The sequence below is a fragment of the Oncorhynchus masou genome, chromosome 7 (genome assembly GCF_036934945.1).
Source record: "Oncorhynchus masou masou isolate Uvic2021 chromosome 7, UVic_Omas_1.1, whole genome shotgun sequence".
Taxonomy (NCBI): Eukaryota; Metazoa; Chordata; class Actinopteri; order Salmoniformes; family Salmonidae; genus Oncorhynchus; species Oncorhynchus masou.
In genome coordinates this window covers 19,502,547-19,521,430 of record NC_088218.1, presented here as the reverse complement: position 1 = coordinate 19,521,430, position 18,884 = coordinate 19,502,547, and the positions used below count along the sequence as shown (strand labels likewise).

Genomic DNA, 18,884 nt, shown 5'->3' with positions numbered 1-18,884 from the left:
ATGCATCCAACCAGTTTGTAGAGTCACAAGCTTGATGTAATCATTGCATGCTAGGATTATGGGACCAAATACTACACTTGACTACTTTAATACACATAGAAGTGAATTAGTCCCAATACTTGTGGTCCCCTAAAATGGAGGGACTATGTACAAAAAGTGCTGTAATTTCTAACCGTTCACCTGATATAGATGAAAATACCCTCAAATTAAAGCTGATTCTCTCCACTTTAACCCCAGTCATTGTATCGTTTTAAATCCAAAGTGCTGGAGTACAGAGCCAAAACAACAACAAGTGTCACTGTCCCAATACTCTTGCAGCTCACTGTATAAGAAGTCTAATTGACAACAGTCTGTCTGTTGTAACGGATATTGCCGTAGCACAAGCAAGACGTAGACTACACATTGCATTGGGGCAAAAAAACAATTCTCGTTTTGTGTGATGTAATATTTGTAGTTTGCTGCCATATAGTTAGCAGTCTGTCTCAAGTTTAGCAAATGTTTGCCAATATGCTAAACAATGGCTTAAACATTACGTCGCTATTGACTGCCTGTCTGTCACTTACTTGTACGATATGCTGTGTAGTCTACATATAACTTGCCTATCGGCATGTAACTCCCCTCCTGAATAACATACGGAATTGCTAAACAACCTGTTTGTGTTCTGCTTATTTTTGCAATAGCTTACTGTTACAACAGATCTACGTTTCTTCGAACCGTCTCGTGAACAAGCGGAAGCAGAGTTATGGAGTGACTGAGCAGCAGCTGAGAGGTAGGCTAGTGGTTCCTGCATCTAGGCATCTCCGTATTTTTTTGCAACATCAAGACAGAAAATCCGGAACCGCCAATCCATTCTATTTAATACACCGGTCGCCATATTGGCACTCCCCAGGAGCAGTCCTCCATAGGAATGAAAGGAATTCAACATCATGTCAATAAAGGGACAAAATTGCATGTATTTAAATATTTCATTTTTTTTTGTAGAGGGGCAAAGTATCATTAGCACTCTCAAATGTGTTTTTTTAAGGAATATGTTTTATATATATAAAATAATGTTAAGTTCCCTTAATAAAATGTAAATGTATGCATTAAGGTGTCTCTTATAGAACATACTTGTCAAAAACGAATGTAGACATTAATAAATGCATTTCAAAATATATTTTTTTACAACGGAGGGGGGGGTACCAAAATGGCTGTGTGGTGGCTTTAAAACAGCACCCCCTATCAAACATCTAGAGATATCATTGGCAATTAGCCAGATCCATAATTATTGGCACCCTTGATAAAGATTAGCAAAAAATACTAACACCCCTGTTTTCAATATTCCAGCACCCTCTCCTTGCGAAGATAATGACACTGAGCCTTTTTGTCAAATGTTTTATGAGAGAACACATTATTGGAGGACACATTGGGAGGGATCTTAGACCATTCCTCCATACATAATATTTCCAGATACTTGATATCATTCCTCTGCTCTTATGGACTGACCTCTTCAACTCAATCCACAGTCTTTCAATGGGTTTCAAGATGTTGATTTGTCATGAACAGTGATTGTGCCCATAGAAGTAGACGTGGCATGTGCGCGCAGGGGGAGTGTTCCCATTGGGGGCCCGAGTGAAAATGTTTGGGAACCCCTGACATAGACAATTAATGACAATACATTATTATATAAGCTACCTTCCCATGCTTCTTTCTTATAATCTCCAAATTATGGCTTTACTTGTTTATACATGGGTGTCGCAATTAGATCATTGAATTTGTTGTAATACATATCAATGACAAGAACCCTATTGTTTAACAGATTTGCCCTCAATTGACATATACATTTTTTGCAATGCATTTATCAAAATTGGCAGGGATTTTGTGGTCTCTAAATGTGTGTTACTCAAACACACGAACGCATTGGGCAAACATTGATCAAGGTAATATTTCCAATCGATATTGTTCAAGTAGCTTGAGTTATTTGCGTCATGTCTCGACAAAATGGAAAAATAGATGTCACCACTTCTTCTTAGATGACCCTAGTGTCATGGACATAAGATATTTTCATGGTCATAAATGAAACACTGCTACTTAGAGAATGTAGTGGCAAAATGCAAATGTTTATCCATATTTCAGCTAACAGCATCCATAGTGGATCCATTACAAGGAATAAGCAACCCGTAAGGGTAAGGGCACGCCCAGGCACTGTGAGAGATCCATTCACACCCATTCAGTTGGGTGGCTGACGCGCGCTTGGGAACCTTTGTCACTCACTCACGTCGCTGTGTTTTCAGGGATTGTGGTGATTGAGAGAGATAGCCACTCTTGTTACTTAATGTTCCTCGCCCTTTCCAACTATGATCTGAGTGCCTCGGTTTTTGGAGACTTATGTGCGTGTCAGATGGTGGTGGCAGGGCGGAGATGTTACACATGAGAAGCGGTAAATTCGAGGAAATACACGGATACGTCAATATGGCGACAGCTGCCGCCTCCCCTGCTCGTTTTGAATCCACGACAATTAAGGTATGGCTACTAGCCTCACCTTCTCTTTCAGATTATACATGTAGCCTGTGTTTATTGTTCGTGATAAGGCTACGCAACGTATTTAAAAGCAAACCACTGCACTTGTCGAGACGGATTTATTAGCCATCAATCGATTCCTAACTAGTTTCACACCTTCATGTGTTTGGCTGTGCGTTTCATGATGACAACATACCTGTGTCTCTGTTGGTAATTTACCAATTTGTTTCTGTCTGCCGTTTGGTGTATGAGCCCCAAATTGGTGTTTTCTGTGTTGATTCACGTTTCAGCACCATGGACAGCAGACGTGTTCAGAGAAAATTTGGCTACGCAGCAATACGTACTAATATGTCACATTTAATGTATTGATTTAACAACCGTATGTATTGCTTTAATATATGTCTTGAGTACATACTTATGTGTTGATAACAGCCTACATAAAGTCTCGAGGGATTCGTGTAACTTTGAACAGATCTGAAAAATTCCAGCTGTGATATTGATCACAGGCCGAGTATGATATTCCCGAAGCTTCTTTATCCCTATCACAGACAGACATCATCATATTAAAACAACCTTTTTAAATGTGGAGGTCGACATTTTAAACATTCTTTGAATAAATGCCATCCACCAAGGACTACCTTTTGATTTGAAATGTATTCGGAAATGTAATGTCCATTCAAAACCCCTAATATACCAGACAGTATAGCTACCGATGCATGCTAGAACATGCGATACCATTTAATTCATCTTTAGAGTATAGAAATAATCAGTGTCTGCGGTGTTGTTAGACTCCAGGCAAAACAAGCCATCAGAGACTGGTTCAGTTGGGGGAGTGTGTACTAGCATAGGGTCTAGTAAACCTCTCATAGGGCTCTTAGGTGACGTGCTGTCAACTAACTCACACATTGGAGCAGTGGATCCCCAGGCTGTCTTTAGAACACAAGCAGATGTGTTTATGAAGCTCCCTATGGGAAAAGCTAGCTAGCACACAGTAACACAGATATTGTCTACAGCACAAAGAACCAAAGGATATATGAGGTCACTGTAATTCCTCATTTATGCGCCTATTCCATGCCGTGAATTAGAACAAAGGTGATTTCGAGTCACACTTTATTTAGATAGTCCTGACAATCCATCTGTAGATGCTGAAACGATGGTCATACTATCAACAAACTCTCTGTTGATAAGCAACTGGTTGCTAAGGTTACGGTTACGGTTAGGGTTAGGTTCAGAATAAAGGTTATAGGGTAAGGGCTAGTGCTAGGATAAGTTTAGGGTTAGGATAAGGGTTAGGGTTAGTAGATAGTTCATTGATATTTATAGTCTGTAGAAACACCAATCAACTCTGAAAACACCTACTTTGATGTCAGTTGCTCAAATGGCAATCAGAAACCAAAAGGTGTTAATCCTTATGAACCTTGATGAACCTGATTAATGCAAATGGGATCCCTCCTCGGCTGGCCTAGGAGCCCCATGGAAGTGTATGCTGGGTGCTGTGCCACTGTTTTGGATGTGCCATGTGTCAGTAGTAGCCTCATAAGTCAGACAGTATAGGATTGCTAGGTGACACAACTGCAGCTCCTCCATTGTATCAGAAATATTACATGGTAAAGACTGACAATGAAGGCTATGTCAGTAGTACCATTCTGTAACGAGGATCACAGTGCTAAAGATGTGATGAGAGAGGAGCCGGTGGGGGAACACAGTCCTATTCCCTGGCCCCTGCTCCCAGACAGGGAGGCCCCACTGCCCTCACTGACCTCTGAATATGTGTTGTCTTAAAGGTACAGGCTTTGTTCGAAGGGCCCACTTGGGCTTTAGGGGAGTGCTTGTTTGTATTTCTCCCTGGGCCTCTGGAGGAAACAGGGTAGGCCTTTGGAGAGAGGGAAAAGAAGATAAATGGTGGAGAGGAAGGTGTGTGTGGGCGTTGATTGATGTTGATGGAGAATCAGGCCATGGCGAGAGAGAAAATGAGTGTTTATTTCCATCACAGATGTATCCACAATGAGTGTGATCTATACACAGCTGTTGGCTGTTTTTAAATCAACCACAGTGGCAGTGACAACCCTGGGGACATATTGAAAGTCACCTACATAGAGTTACATTTTAATAAGCTTAAAAAATCTCTGTGGTCAGCTACATCTCATTTAACTTGGTGACCACTTCCCTTCTCATACAAATATAATTTTTTATTCGGCTGAAACAGGCCTCTGATGTCCAGTTTGGTTGGCCTCGGCCAAGGCTGTCTGTGTCCCTCTGCATCAGTTCAGGTCCCTCTTCGGCTGTTGTCAGCCTCAGCCCTCTCGCCTTGCCCTTGTTCCCGCCTATGACCCCCTGGGCATCTCGAAAGAAAGACTACCCAGAGTTCAATGCGGGCAAAGGAACTGTGTGAACCCTCTCTAATGTCTCCCTTCCTTTTCACTGAGTGTGTGTGTGTGTGTGTGTGTGTGTGTGTGTGTGTGTGTGTGTGTGTGTGTGTGTGTGTGTGTGTGTGTGTGTGTCTGGTTGACAGCCATCCAGGGTTTCACTCTCAACAGTAGATATATCTACATGCATGAGCTGCGTGCACATTACCCTGTAATGCTCTTACCACGTTGATGTCTTTAAGAGCAAATATACTAGGATTAAGGATGCTACACTAAGTCTCTTTGATTGTCCATCAGAGAGAGAAATAAACCAGATCCCTGTGTATGATGACATAATGGTATATCTGAACATGGTGCTACAGTACAGTAACTTACAGCAGAAGTCATGGGAAATTAAGATTATATTGCCATTCATGTTTCAGTTGTACATATTTGACGTTCATTTTAGGGGGAGGGGAGAGTATTTGTCTAAACATACAGTAGAGTACTGGCTGTATCCCAGGCAACTTGTCATGCACAACATGTGCTGTAGGCTAAATGTTGTAGCTCGGCCTTCCTGATCTCTCTCCCTCCCTCTCCCCCCAGCCCCCTGCCCTGGCGGAGCCCCAAGCTTCCCAGTGAAGGAGCACCATGACAAGATGGCACAGCTGCTTGTACCGCCCGGACCTGACAGCTTCTGCCGCTTCTGTCCCGACTCGCTTGCCGCCATCGAAAGGCGCATTGCCGAGGAGGAGGCCCGGAAACCCCGCGTTGACCGCTGTAGCGACAGCAATGATGACAACGAGCCCAAGCCCAACAGCGACATGGAGGCAGGGAAGTCTCTCCCCTTCATCTACGGGGACATCCCTCAAGGCTTTGTCTCCACCCCTCTGGAGGACCTGGACCCCTTCTACTCCAACCAAAAGGTACTGGTCACACTCTCACCTAGCCTAAATTCCAGATCTGTTTGTGCTGTCTTGCCAACTATTATTTCATGTCATATGGGACTCAGGCTAAACCCCACCGACAACCTTTAAGGTTTGGTCTATTTTTCTATTCAAAAGCATTATGATACATTCACAAGACATTACAGGACTCAATGGCAATCACATTAGCCCCTGCTGGCCAATAATGACACATAGGAGTTCACAGAATGTTCTGAATTTTAAACAAAGCTAGCATACTGTGCTCCAAAGTGGAAACATGGTGCCATGTCCTTATGCTGCCTTCATGTGCCATGTTGTGTCCTCCTCAGATGGTGCCAAGGCTAACTAGCAGCCACACTCTAGGGTCCTCCATACATGGTGCCAAGGCTAACTAGCAGCCACACTCTAGGGTCCTCCATACATGGTGCCAAGGCTAACGAGCAGCCACACTCTAGGGTCCTCCATACATGGTGCTAAGGCTAACTAGCAGCCACACTCTAGGGTCCTCCTTACATGGTGCCAAGGCTAACTAGCAGCCAACACTCTAGGGTCCTCCTCAGATGGTGCCAAGCCTAACTAGCAGCCAATGCACAAGTGACAGGAACTAGGCAAAACTGTGGCCCCAGCTGAGTCTTTCATGTAATCATCAAGACACAATGTACTGTAGAAGCCCCTTCTGTAGGATGGCTGTTTACAGAGCCTACCTAACACTTTCACACTGCCATGATCAGACACACACATACACACCCACACGGAAACACACACACACACACACACACACACACACACACACACACACACACACACACACACACACACACACACACACACACACACACACACACACACACACACACACACACACACACACACACACACACACACACACACACACACACACACACACACATATCGAGAGAGAGAGGGACTGCCTGGCTGCTCTCCTGTCCTCTGGGGTTTGAGCGAGCCAGACAGAAAGACAGAAGGATCAACACCAATAGTAACAGGACCACAGGACAGCCTCAGCACACCATCAACACTGGAGGACAATGTCTTGGCCTTGCCTTGGTGCTGTGGTGGTGTGTACAGCTGGGATGGGTGTGTTTCACAGACACAGTCACTTCTTGTAGTCTTAGTTCCATAGTCAGTTGAAGATGTACTACATTTACATTTACATTTAAGTCATTTAGCAGACGCTCTTATCCAGAGCGACTTACAAATTGGTGAATTCACCTTCTGACATCCAGTGGAACAGCCACTTTACAATAGTGCATCTAAATCATTAAGGGGGGGTGAGAAGGATTACTTATCCTATCCTAGGTATTCCTTGAAGAGGTGGGGTTTCAGGTGTCTCCGGAAGGTGGTGATTGACTCCGCTGTCCTGGCGTCGTGAGGGAACTACATATCACTGCATGTCATTTGGGCAACTCACTCTTCCTCTCTCTCTCTCTCTCTCTCTCTCTGTCTCTCGGTCTCTTTCAGACATTTATAGTATTAAATCGTGGCAAGGCAATATTCCGTTTCAACGCCACTCCTGCTTGTTACATCCTAAGCCCCTTCAATCCTCTAAGGAGAATAGCAATTGCAGTTTTAGTACACTCATATCCTTTCACATCTATATCAAGGTTTGGTTTGATATAGTTTGGTGTCATATAGAGCAAATACGTGAGGGTAATGTGACTAAATTGTATGTTGACTTTGAAAATATGTTATGGTAGGGGGGTCCCTGAGTGGTTTGTGACCATGTGACCTGACCAAGAAAAACTGTGGGTCGATATTTCTAGGCTGTATAGGGCATGGAGTTTTTCCGGGTAATTTTTAATAAAAAAATACATACAGTGCCTTGCGAAAGTATTCGGCCCCCTTGAACTTTGCGACCTTTTGCCACATTTCAGGCTTCAAACATAAAGATATAAAACTGTATTTTTTTGTGAAGAATCAACAACAAGTGGGACACAATCATGAAGTGGAACGACATTTATTGGATATTTCAAACTTTTTTAACAAATCAAAAACTGAAAAATTGGGCGTGCAAAATTATTCAGCCCCCTTAAGTTAATACTTTGTAGTGCCACCTTTTGCTGCGATTACAGCTGTAAGTCGCTTGGGGTATGTCTCTATCAGTTTTGCACATCGAGAGACTGACATTTTTTCCCATTCCTCCTTGCAAAACAGCTCGAGCTCAGTGAGGTTGGATGGAGAGCATTTGTGAACAGCAGTTTTCAGTTCTTTCCACAGATTCTCGATTGGATTCAGGTCTGGACTTTGACTTGGCCATTCTAACACCTGGATATGTTTATTTTTGAACCATTCCATTGTAGATTTTGCTTTATGTTTTGGATCATTGTCTTGTTGGAAGACAAATCTCCGTCCCAGTCTCAGGTCTTTTGCAGACTCCATCAGGTTTTCTTCCAGAATGGTCCTGTATTTGGCTCCATCCATCTTCCCATCAATTTTAACCATCTTCCCTGTCCCTGCTGAAGAAAAGCAGGCCCAAACCATGATGCTGCCACCACCATGTTTGACAGTGGGTATTGTGTGTTCAGGGTGATGAGCTGTGTTGCTTTTACGCCAAACATAACGTTTTGCATTGTTGCCAAAAAGTTAAATTTTGGTTTCATCTGACCAGAGCACCTTCTTCCACATGTTTGGTGTGTCTCCCAGGTGGCTTGTGGCAAACTTTAAACGACACTTTTTATGGATATCTTTAAGAAATGGCTTTCTTCTTGCCACTCTTCCATAAAGGCCAGATTTGTGCAATATACGACTGATTGTTGTCCTATGGACAGAGTCTCCCACCTCAGCTGTAGATCTCTGCAGTTCATCCAGAGTGATCATGGGCCTCTTGGCTGCATCTCTGATCAGTCTTCTCCTTGTATGAGCTGAAAGTTTAGAGGGACGGCCAGGTCTTGGTAGATTTGCAGTGTTCTGATACTCCTTCCATTTCAATATTATCGCTTGCACAGTGCTCCTTGGGATGTTTAAAGCTTGGGAAATCTTTTTGTATCCAAATCCGGCTTTAAACTTCTTCACAGCAGTATCTCGGACCTGCCTGGGGTGTTCCTTGTTCTTCATGATGCTCTCTGCGCTTTTAACGGACCTCTGAGACTATCACAGTGCAGGTGCATTTATACAGAGACTTGATTACACACAGGTGGATTGTATTTATCATCAATAGTCATTTAGGTCAACATTGGATCATTCAGAGATCCTCACTGAACTTCTGGAGAGAGTTTGCTGCACTGAAACTAAAGGGGCTGAATAATTTTGCATGCCCAATTTTTCAGTTTTTGATTTGTTAAAAAAGTTTGAAATATCCAATAAATGTCGTTCCACTTCATGATTGTGTCCCACTTGTTGTTGATTCTTCACAAAAAAATACAGTTTTATATCTTTATGTTTGAAGCCTGAAATGTGGCAAAAGGTCGCAAAGTTCAAGGGGGGCGAATACTTTCGCAAGGCACTGTATTTCACCTTTCCTTAACCAGGTAGGCTAGTTGAGAACAAGTTCTCATTTACAACTGCGACCTGGCCAAGATAAAGCAAAGCAGTGCGACACAAAAACAACACAGAGTTACACATGGAATAATAAACATACAGTCAATAATACAATAGAAAAAGTCGATATACAGTGTGTGCAAATGAGGTAGGATAAGGGAGGGAAGGCAATGAATAGGTCATAGTGAGGGGCTAAATAATTACAATATAGCAATTAAACACTGGAGTGATACATGTGCAGAAGATGAGTGTGCAAGTAGAGATACTGGGGTGCAAAGGAGCAAAAAATAAAAATAAATAACAGTATGGGGATGAGGTAGTTGTATGGTATATTTACAGATGGGCTATGTACAGGTGCAGTGATATGTGAGCTGCTCTGACAGCTGGTGCTTAAAGCTAGTGAGGGAGATGTGATTCTCCAGCTTCAGTGATTTTTGCAGTTCGTTCCAGTCCTCTCCATTCCTCCCCAATGAAATGGCAGCAGAGAACTGGAAAGAAAGGTGGCCGAAGGAGGAATTGGCTTTGGGGGTAACCAGTGAAATATACCTGCTGTAGCGCGCTCTACGGGTGGGTGCTGCTATGGTGACCAGTGAGCTGAGATAAGGCGGGGCTTTACCTAGAAAAGACTTATAGATGACCTGGAGCCAGTGGGTTTGGCGACGAATATGAAGTGAGGGCCAGCCAACGAGAGCATACAGGTTGCAGTGGTGGATAGTATATCAGGTTTTGGTGACAAAACAGATAGCCTATGGCCTATGGTCACGGAACACTCGGGGCCTAGTCCTCATTATTAGTTAGCCATAATGTGACATTGCTTTACATGTGTCTCTGAACGTGTTGGGTTCTTTCCTTGACTTGTGTCTCTGTACAATGTTCAGCATGTTGATCATGTTCACCATTCTGACCAACTGTGCTTTTATGACTCTGAGCAACCCCCCGGACTGGGCCAAGAATGTTGAGTAAGTAACTTACGTATATTCTAGATTTAATTCCTATAGGTTACTCATTATTGGCTGTTACACTATTCAATTGACACCAGTTTTTAGAGCTTCCTTTGTAAGACACAAGATACAATTCTGTTTCCAGTGTGAGAATGCGTAATTGCGTTTCTCAGACATTTTTACTGTGAGAAACCATAAAAAATGAATTAGCATGACAATTCAAACATTGGCTACGCTCTAGTATCCACCACAGGAGGCTGGTGGCACCTTAATTGGGGAGAAATGGAGAGGAATAAGTGGAATTGTATCAAATACAGCAAACACAAGGTTTGATGCAATTCCATTCGCACCGTTCCAGCCATTATTATGAGCCATTCTCTCCTCAGCAGCCTCCACTGATATCCACATGAGCATAAGACTTACAATTGTTTTCTTGCCATCAAAATTGGAACAGAGCCTACACTGGCACAGGAGAAATAGTGTTGTTTTGGTCAAGCCGGAAAACAGTAATACGATTTTGATTGAATAGGGCTGTTGTTGTTGACTTCCATAGCAACCATCATGATGCCTTTCTGTCTTGGTTTGATCAGGTACACATTCACAGGGATTTACACATTCGAGTCTCTCATTAAAATCTTGGCGAGGGGGTTCTGTGTGGGGAAGTTCACCTTCCTCAGGGATCCATGGAACTGGTTGGACTTCATGGTAATTTCCATGGCGTAAGTATTACCACAGATGTACAGTTGAAGTCGGAAGTTTACAAACACTTAGGTTAGAGTCATTAAAACTCGTTTTTTAACCACTCCACAAATCTCTTGTTAACAAACTATAGATTTGGCTAGTCAGTTAGGACATCTACTTTCTGCATGACTCAAGTCATTTTTCCAACAAGATTATACAGATTATTTCACTTATAATTCACTGTATCACAATTCCAGTGGGTCAGAAGTTTACATACACTAAGTTGACTGTGCCTTTAAACAGCTTGGAAAATTCCAGAAAATGCTGTCATGAGTTTAGAAGCTTCTGATAGGCTAATTGATGTAATTTCAGTCAATTGGATGTATTTCAAGGCCTACCTTCCAGCTCAGTGCCTCTTTGCTTGACATCATGGGAAAATCAAAAGAAATTAGCCAAGACCTCAGAAAAACAATTGTAGACCTCCACAAGTCTGGTTCATCCTTGGGAGCAATTTCCAAACGCCTGAAGGTACCATGTTCATCTGTACAAGCAGTATTACGCAAGTATAAACACCATGGGACCACACAGCTGTCATACCACTCAGGAAGGAGACACGTTCTGTCTCCCAGAGATGAACGTACTTTGGTGCAAAAACTGCAAATCAACCCCAGACCAACAGCAAATGACAGTGTGAAGATGCTGGAGGGAACAGGTACAAAAGTATTTATATCCACAGTAAAACGAGTCCTATATCGACATAACCTGAAAGGCCCCTCAGCATGGAAGAAGCCACTGCTCCAAAACTGCCATAAAAAAATCCAGACTATGGTTTGCAACTGCACATGGGGACAAAGATCATACTTTTTGGAGAATGTTCTCTGGTCTGATGAAACAAAAATAGAACTGTTTGGCCAGAATGACCATTGTTATGTTTGGAGGAAAAAGGGGAGGCTTGCAAGCCGAAGAACACCATCCCAACCATGAAGCACGGGGGTGGCAGCATCATGTAGTGTGGGTGCTTTTCTGCAGGAGGGACTGGTGCGCTTCACAAAATAGATGGCATCATGAGAGAGGAAAATGATGTGCATATATTGAAGCAACATCTCAAGACATCAGTCAGGAAGTTGAAGCTTGGTTGCAAATGGGTCTTCCAAATGGATAATGACCCCAAGCATACTTCCAAAGTTGTGGCAAAATGGCATAAGGACAACAAAATCAAGGAATTGGAGTGGCCATCACAAAGTCCTGACCTCAGTCCTATAGAACATTTGTGGGCAGAACTGAAAAAGCGTGTGCAAGCAAGGAGGCCTACAAACCTGACTCAGTTACACCAGCTCTGTCAGGAGGAATGAGCATGAATTCACCCAACTTATTGTGGGAAGCTTGTGGAAGGCTACCCGAAATTTTTGACCCAAGTTAAACAATTTAAAGCAATGCTACCAAATAATAATTGAGTGTATGTAAACTTTTGACCCTCTGGGAATGTGACGAAAGTAATAAAAGCTGAAATAAATAATTTACTCTACTATTATTCAGACATTTCAAATTCTTAAAATAAGTGGTCATCCTATCTGACCCAAGACAGGGTATGTTTACAAGGATTAAATGTCAGGAATTGTGAAAAACTGAGTTTAAATGTATTTGGCTAAGGTGCATGTAAACTTACGACTTCAACTGTATGGATGACATATTTCCAGCTCGGGTCAATAGAATAGGATATTATCTAGCATGGCTGACGATATCAACAACAAGCATGTTTGAGGATGATGTATGTATTCCTCCTTTTTTAAGTATAATTAATATAACACTTCACTACAAAACTACTACTCATGTCACTAATCCAAATATCAATATACACTGACTATACCAAACATTAGAAACACCTTCAGATGCTCCCCCCCACCCCCACCCCACGCTCAAAATGCTGGCCCATGACTAGTGTGAAAAACCCAGCAGCATTGCAGTTCTTGACACAAACCGGTGTGCCTGGCCCCTACTACCACACCCAATTCAAAATATTTTGTCCTGCCCATTCACCCCCTGAATGGCACAAATACACAATTCATGTCTCAATTGTCTCGAGGCTTAAACATCTTTCATTAACCTGTCTCCTCCCCTTCATCTACACTGATTGGAGTGGATTTAATAAGTGACATCAATAAGGGATCCTAGCTTTCACCTGGATTCACCTGTTCAGTCTATGTCATGGAAAGTGCAGGTGTCCTTAATGTTTCTACACTCTGTGGATATTCTGATTCTGCCATGTAACTGGAAGGACTGGTTTGAAAAGTGTGGACACGGAGGTCTGTCAGGCCACGGAGGTCTGTCAGGACACAGAGGTCTGTCAGGCCACAGAGGTCTGTCAGGACACGGAGGTCTGTTAGGCCACAGAGGTCTGTCAGGACACAGAGGTCTGTCAGGCCACAGAGGTCTGTCAGGACACGGAGGTCTGTTAGGCCACAGAGGTCTGTCCGGCCACAGAGGTCTGTCAGGCCACGGAGGTCTGTCAGGACACGGAGGTCTGTTAGGCCACAGAGGTCTGTCAGGACACAGAGGTCTGTCAGGACACGGAGGTCTGTTAGGCCACAGAGGTCTGTCAGGCCACGGAGGTCTGTCAGGACACGGAGGTCTGTCAGGCCACGGAGGTCTGTCAGGACACGGAGGTCTGTCAGGCCACAGAGGTCTGTCAGGACACGGAGGTCTGTTAGGCCACAGAGGTCTGTCAGGCCACAGAGGTCTGTCAGGCCACAGAGGTCTGTCAGGACACGGAGGTCTGTTAGGCCACAGAGGTCTGTCCGGCCACAGAGGTCTGTCAGGACACGGAGGTCTGTTAGGCCACAGAGGTCTGTCCGGCCACAGAGGTCTGTCAGGACACGGAGGTCTGTTAGGCCACAGAGGTCTGTCAGGCCACAGAGGTCTGTCAGGACACGGAGGTCTGTTAGGCCACAGAGGTCTGTCAGGCCACAGAGGTCTGTCAGGACACGGAGGTCTGTTAGGCCACGGAGGTCTGTCAGGCCACAGAGGTCTGTCAGGCCACAGAGGTCTGTCAGGACACGGAGGTCTGTTAGGCCACGGAGGTCTGTCCGGCCACAGAGGTCTGTCAGGCCACAGAGGTCTGTCAGGCCACAGAGGTCTGTTAGGCCACGGAGGTCTCTCAGGCCACAGAGGTCTGTCAGGACACAGAGGTTAGAGTTATGAGGTCAGAGCAGTGCTCTACACTCAACACTCTAGACCAGTGGTATTCAAACTTTTTCAGTGGAGACCCCATTTTCTTTTGCCAGAATTTCTGAGGACCCTGTTTATTTTGTTCTCGCGACCCCATCCCAAATCTAATGATGCAGCCATAATTCATTACATTTCTATTTTTACATTAGCAAATAGTCATCAATTAATTCCATTTAAATAAAATTGTATTTTTCAAGTAATCTTTCTCAAAAACGTATATACTGTATTATGATATCTAAGGTATTCCTGTTTATGGTGTAGTGCATTTGATCTAATTAATTCCACTGTGAAAGTGTGTGCTTGACGTGTATTCATATGTGTGTACCTGCGTCTGTATGTGTGTGTGTGTGCATTTGCAAGTATGTCAGCGTACAACACTGATTTTTAACTGTGCATTTAATCCTGCAGGTATGTAACAGAGTTTGTAAACCTAGGCAATGTTTCAGCTCTGCGCACTTTCAGAGTTTTGCGAGCTTTGAAAACTATCTCGGTAATCCCAGGTAAGAACCTATGCCTGCTCACACACCTGTCAGCCAAGATGTCTTTTGTTTGTGACATTTGTCAACCCCCCCCCCAACCCCCAACCCCCTTGTGTTGTGATGGTGTGTGTCCTGTGTGTGTGACTTCCCCCTTCCTTCCCTCACTCCTCCTCCCTCCCCCAAACCTCCCCCTGCTGCCTTCCCTTACAGATATGTGACAGAGTTTGTGGACCTGGGTAATGTCTCAGCCCTCAGAACCTTCAGGGTTCTCCGAGCCCTCAAAACTATATCAGTCATCCCAGGTGAGAGAGCCCAGGTCAGAGGTTAAAGGTTAAACACTTAAATGCTAGCAACAAGGCTATAAGCTAACAGCTAATGGCTAATTCACTCCATCTGAGACACAGTAACTGCTCATCTCACATTTAGCTTAGCCTAGCGTTGTTGCCTCTGTCACGTTGCCTTTCCACAGGCAGGAATCGGGGCCCACTCCATCGAGATGGAAAAGATTCCATACTTTTAGACACATGACGTTACTTTCACTTTCTTCCTGTAATTCTCTTTCTTTGTTATCTTGCCATTTGGGGAAATTAGGTAGAATATTTATGATTTATTTGTCTTTTTATGCATGAGACATTGCAAAAGCCAATTTGTGTGGTGAGCATTTGTGTCTAGGGTTCCCCCTCTCTCCTTGTTCTATGTTGCATGTATGTCTTGTTCACTGTGTATGGTGGTTGTTGAATAGGGATGTACTAGAGTGATGCTAGGCAATGCCGTGACACACACTCTCACAAAGTTGTCATCTCCCTGTTTCATGGATGAACCAATCACATCATTGGACCCATGATTAGTGGGGGTCTCTAACCTCAACCTACACCAGCTCGCTTTCAATGCAAAATGTATTTGTCACATGCGCCGAATATAACACATGTAGACCTTACAGTGAAATGCTTACTTACAAGCCCTTAACCAACAATGCTGTTTAAAGAAAAATACAAATAAAATAAGAAGTAAAAGTAAGAAATAATTATAAGCAGCAGTAAAATAAGAATAGCGAGTCTATAGACAGGGGGTACCGGTACAGAGTCAATGTGCAGGGCATTTAGTCGAGGTAATTGGGGTAATATGTACATGTAGGTAGAGTTATTAAAGTGATAATAACAGAGATAATAATAACAGAGAGTAGCATAAAAGGGGGAGGGGCAATGCAAATAGTCCAGGTGGCCATTTGATTACATGTTCAGCAATCTTATGGCTTGGGGGTAGAAGCTGTTTAGAAGCCTCTTGGACCTAGACTTGGCGCTCTGGTACCGCTTGCCGTGTGGTAGCAGAGAGAAGAGTCTATGACTAGGGTGGCTGGAGTCTTTGACCATTTTTGGGGCCTTCCTCTGACACCGCCTGGCATAGAGGTCCTAGATGACAGGAAGCTTAGCCCCAGTGATGTACTGGGCTGTACGCACTACCCTCTGTAGTGCCTTGCTGTCAGAGGCCGAGCAGTTTCCATACCATGCAGTGATGCAACCCATCAGTATGCTCTCGATGGTGCAGCTGTAGAACGTTTTGAGGATCTGAAGACCCATGCCAAATCTTTTCAGTCTCCTGAGTGGGAATAGGTTTTGTTGTGTCTTCTTCATGACTGTCTTGGTGTGCTTGTACCATGTTAGTTTGTTGGTGATGTGGACACCAAGGAACTTGAATCTTTCAACCTGCTCCAATACAGCCCATCGATGAGAATGGGGACGTGCTCGGGCCTCCTTTTCCTGTAGTCCACAATCATCTCCTTTGTCTTGATCACGTTGAGGGAGAGGTTGTTGTACTGGCACCCCACAGCCAGGTTTCTGACCTCCTCCCTATAGAGGACAGAGACCCTATAGTCATTGTCGGTGATCAGGCTTACCACTGTTCTGTCATCTGCAAACTTAATGATGGTATTGTAGTCGTGCCTGGCCATGCAGTCATGAGTGAACAGGTAGTACAGGAGGGGACTGAGAACACACCCGTGAGGGGCCCCCGTGTTGAGGATCAGCGTGGCGGATGTGTTGTTACCTACCCTTACCACTCCTGGGGGCGGCTGTCAGGAAGTCCAGGATCCAGTTGCAGAGGGAGGTTTTTAGTCCCAGGGTCCTTAGCTTAGTGATGAGCTTTGAGGGCCCTATGGTGTTGAACGCTGAGCTTTAGTCAATGAATAGCATTCTCACATAGGTGTTCCTTTTTTCCAGGTGGGAAAGGGCAGTGTGGAGTTCAATAGAGACTGCATCATCTGTGTTGGGGTGGTATGTAAATTGGAGTGGGTCTAGGGTTTCTGGGATAATGGCGTTAATGTGAGCCATGACCAGCCTTTCAAAGCACTTCATGGCTACAAACTGGAGTGCTATGGGTGGGTAGTCATTTTGTCAGGTTACCTTAGTGTTCTTGGGCACAGTGACTATGGTGGTCTGCTTAAAACATGTTGGTATTACAGACTCAGACAGGGAGAGGTTGAAAATGTTGGTGAAGACACTTGCCAGTTGGTCAGCGCATGCTCAGAGTACACATCCTGGTAATCCACCTGGCCCTGAAGCCTTGTGATTGTTGACCTGTTTAAAGGTCTTACTCACATCAGCTACGGAGAGCATGTTCACAGAGTCATCCAGAATAGCTGATGCTCTCATGCATGTTTCACTGTTACTTGCCTGAAGTGAGTATAGAAGTAATTTAGCTCGTCTCGTAGGATGGTGTCACTGGGCAGCTCTCGGCTGTACTTCCCTTTGTAGTCTGTAATAGTTTGCAAGCCCTGACACATCCGACAAGCGTCAGAGCTGGTGTAGTACGATTTGATCTTAGTCCTGTATTGACGCTTTGCCTGTTTGATGGTTCGTCAGAGGGCATAGCTGGATTTCTTTTAAGATTCCAGGATAGAGTCCCGCTCCTTGAAAGCAGCAGCTCTACCTTTTAGCTCAGTGCGGATGTTGCCTGTAATCCATGGCTTCTGGTTGGGGTATGTACGTACAGTCATTATGGGGACGACATCATCAATGCACTTATTGATGAAGCCAATGACTGATGTGGTTTACTCCTCAATGCCATCGGAAAAATCCTGGAACATATTCCGGTCTGTGCTAGCAAAACAGTCTGTAGAAAAACTGTAGTTTAGCATCTGCTTAGCATCACTAAAACCCCAACACACTTAGTCCCTATCAAACTGAATGATCACAATTTGTCTATTATGTCATTACGTAATGATATGATACAATATCTGTCGTGATCTGAGTCTATTCAAAAAAGAGAATTTGATTATCAACCAAAATGAGACTTTCTGTGTAGACAGTTTTCCAGGGGTTTATCTAAGTGTGTTAATTAAGAACTGGGTGATCTTAACACCAACAACACCATCCCTGGAGAGATCCACAATCCTCAACCGGCTCCTGTATGAATGCCATACAGAAACTTGACATATGGATCTCCTATGCTGCTTGCTAGCTATCATTGGGGGCTGAAGCATTTCTACATACCTTAGCATTTCTATACTACATTTCCATACCATATTATGTATCTGTTCTATTAATCAGTTGGGGCTGGTAACCAGGACTGTGCGTCGTCCCTCCCTTACAGGACTAAAGACCATCGTGGGTGCTCTGATCCAGTCGGTCAAGAAGCTCTCCGACGTCATGATCCTCACTGTTTTCTGTCTCAGCGTCTTTGCCCTGATTGGCCTGCAGCTCTTCATGGGCAACCTGAGGCAGAAGTGTATCCGCAACCTCGCCAATGACACGACCCCCGACGACCGCCTGAACAGAACTCTGGGAACTCCAGACTTAAATGGAACCGATTTCAACGGAACCGATTTCAACATCACTCGCTCCGTAAACTGGACTGAGTACATCAACAATGAGAGTAAGTTAAGTGCTTGTTTGTCTGCAGGGGCGCCGTGGTTAATGAGGGTCAAGCTCTAAACCTCAGACAGTATCTGAGTCACACCACTCAGACAGTCTTCATATTCTGTGTAATAAGACCAGACAGCCCTGCCCAATTTCTGTGAAGCAGCGTGATAAAGAGTGACAGCGATTGGCCGGAAGGCCGGGGCAAGAGTAAGTAGTGCACGGTGGGGAATTGTGGTAAACGCCCCCACAATAACCCCTTTCTCCCCATCCCCTCCTTCACCCTGTCTGTGTGTGAGAAAACAAGCAGAGAGAGAGAGAGAGAGAGAGAGAGAGAGAGAGAGAGAGAGAGAGAGAGAGGGCTCCTCACTGGCCGCCGGTGGGGCACGGCCGGCAGGCAGGCAGGCAGGCAGGCAGGCAGGCCAAACCAGCAACA

General features: G+C 44.3%; 1 protein-coding gene across 1 annotated transcript in view; it reads left to right on the top strand.

Moving 5' to 3' along the window:
* The first annotated feature begins 2,221 nt into the window (after positions 1–2,221).
* The window catches only part of LOC135543468 (sodium channel protein type 2 subunit alpha-like), a 49,856-nt gene continuing 33,193 nt past the window's right edge, over positions 2,222–18,884 (top strand). Inside the window, exons 1-7 of the mRNA XM_064970752.1 lie at positions 2,222–2,502; positions 5,451–5,770; positions 7,253–7,371; positions 10,138–10,227; positions 10,800–10,928; positions 14,805–14,896; positions 18,183–18,464. Of these exons, the coding sequence (XP_064826824.1) occupies positions 5,504–5,770; positions 7,253–7,371; positions 10,138–10,227; positions 10,800–10,928; positions 14,805–14,896; positions 18,183–18,464 (979 nt within the window). The 5' untranslated portion in view covers positions 2,222–2,502; positions 5,451–5,503. The remainder of the gene's footprint in view (positions 2,503–5,450; positions 5,771–7,252; positions 7,372–10,137; positions 10,228–10,799; positions 10,929–14,804; positions 14,897–18,182; positions 18,465–18,884) is intronic.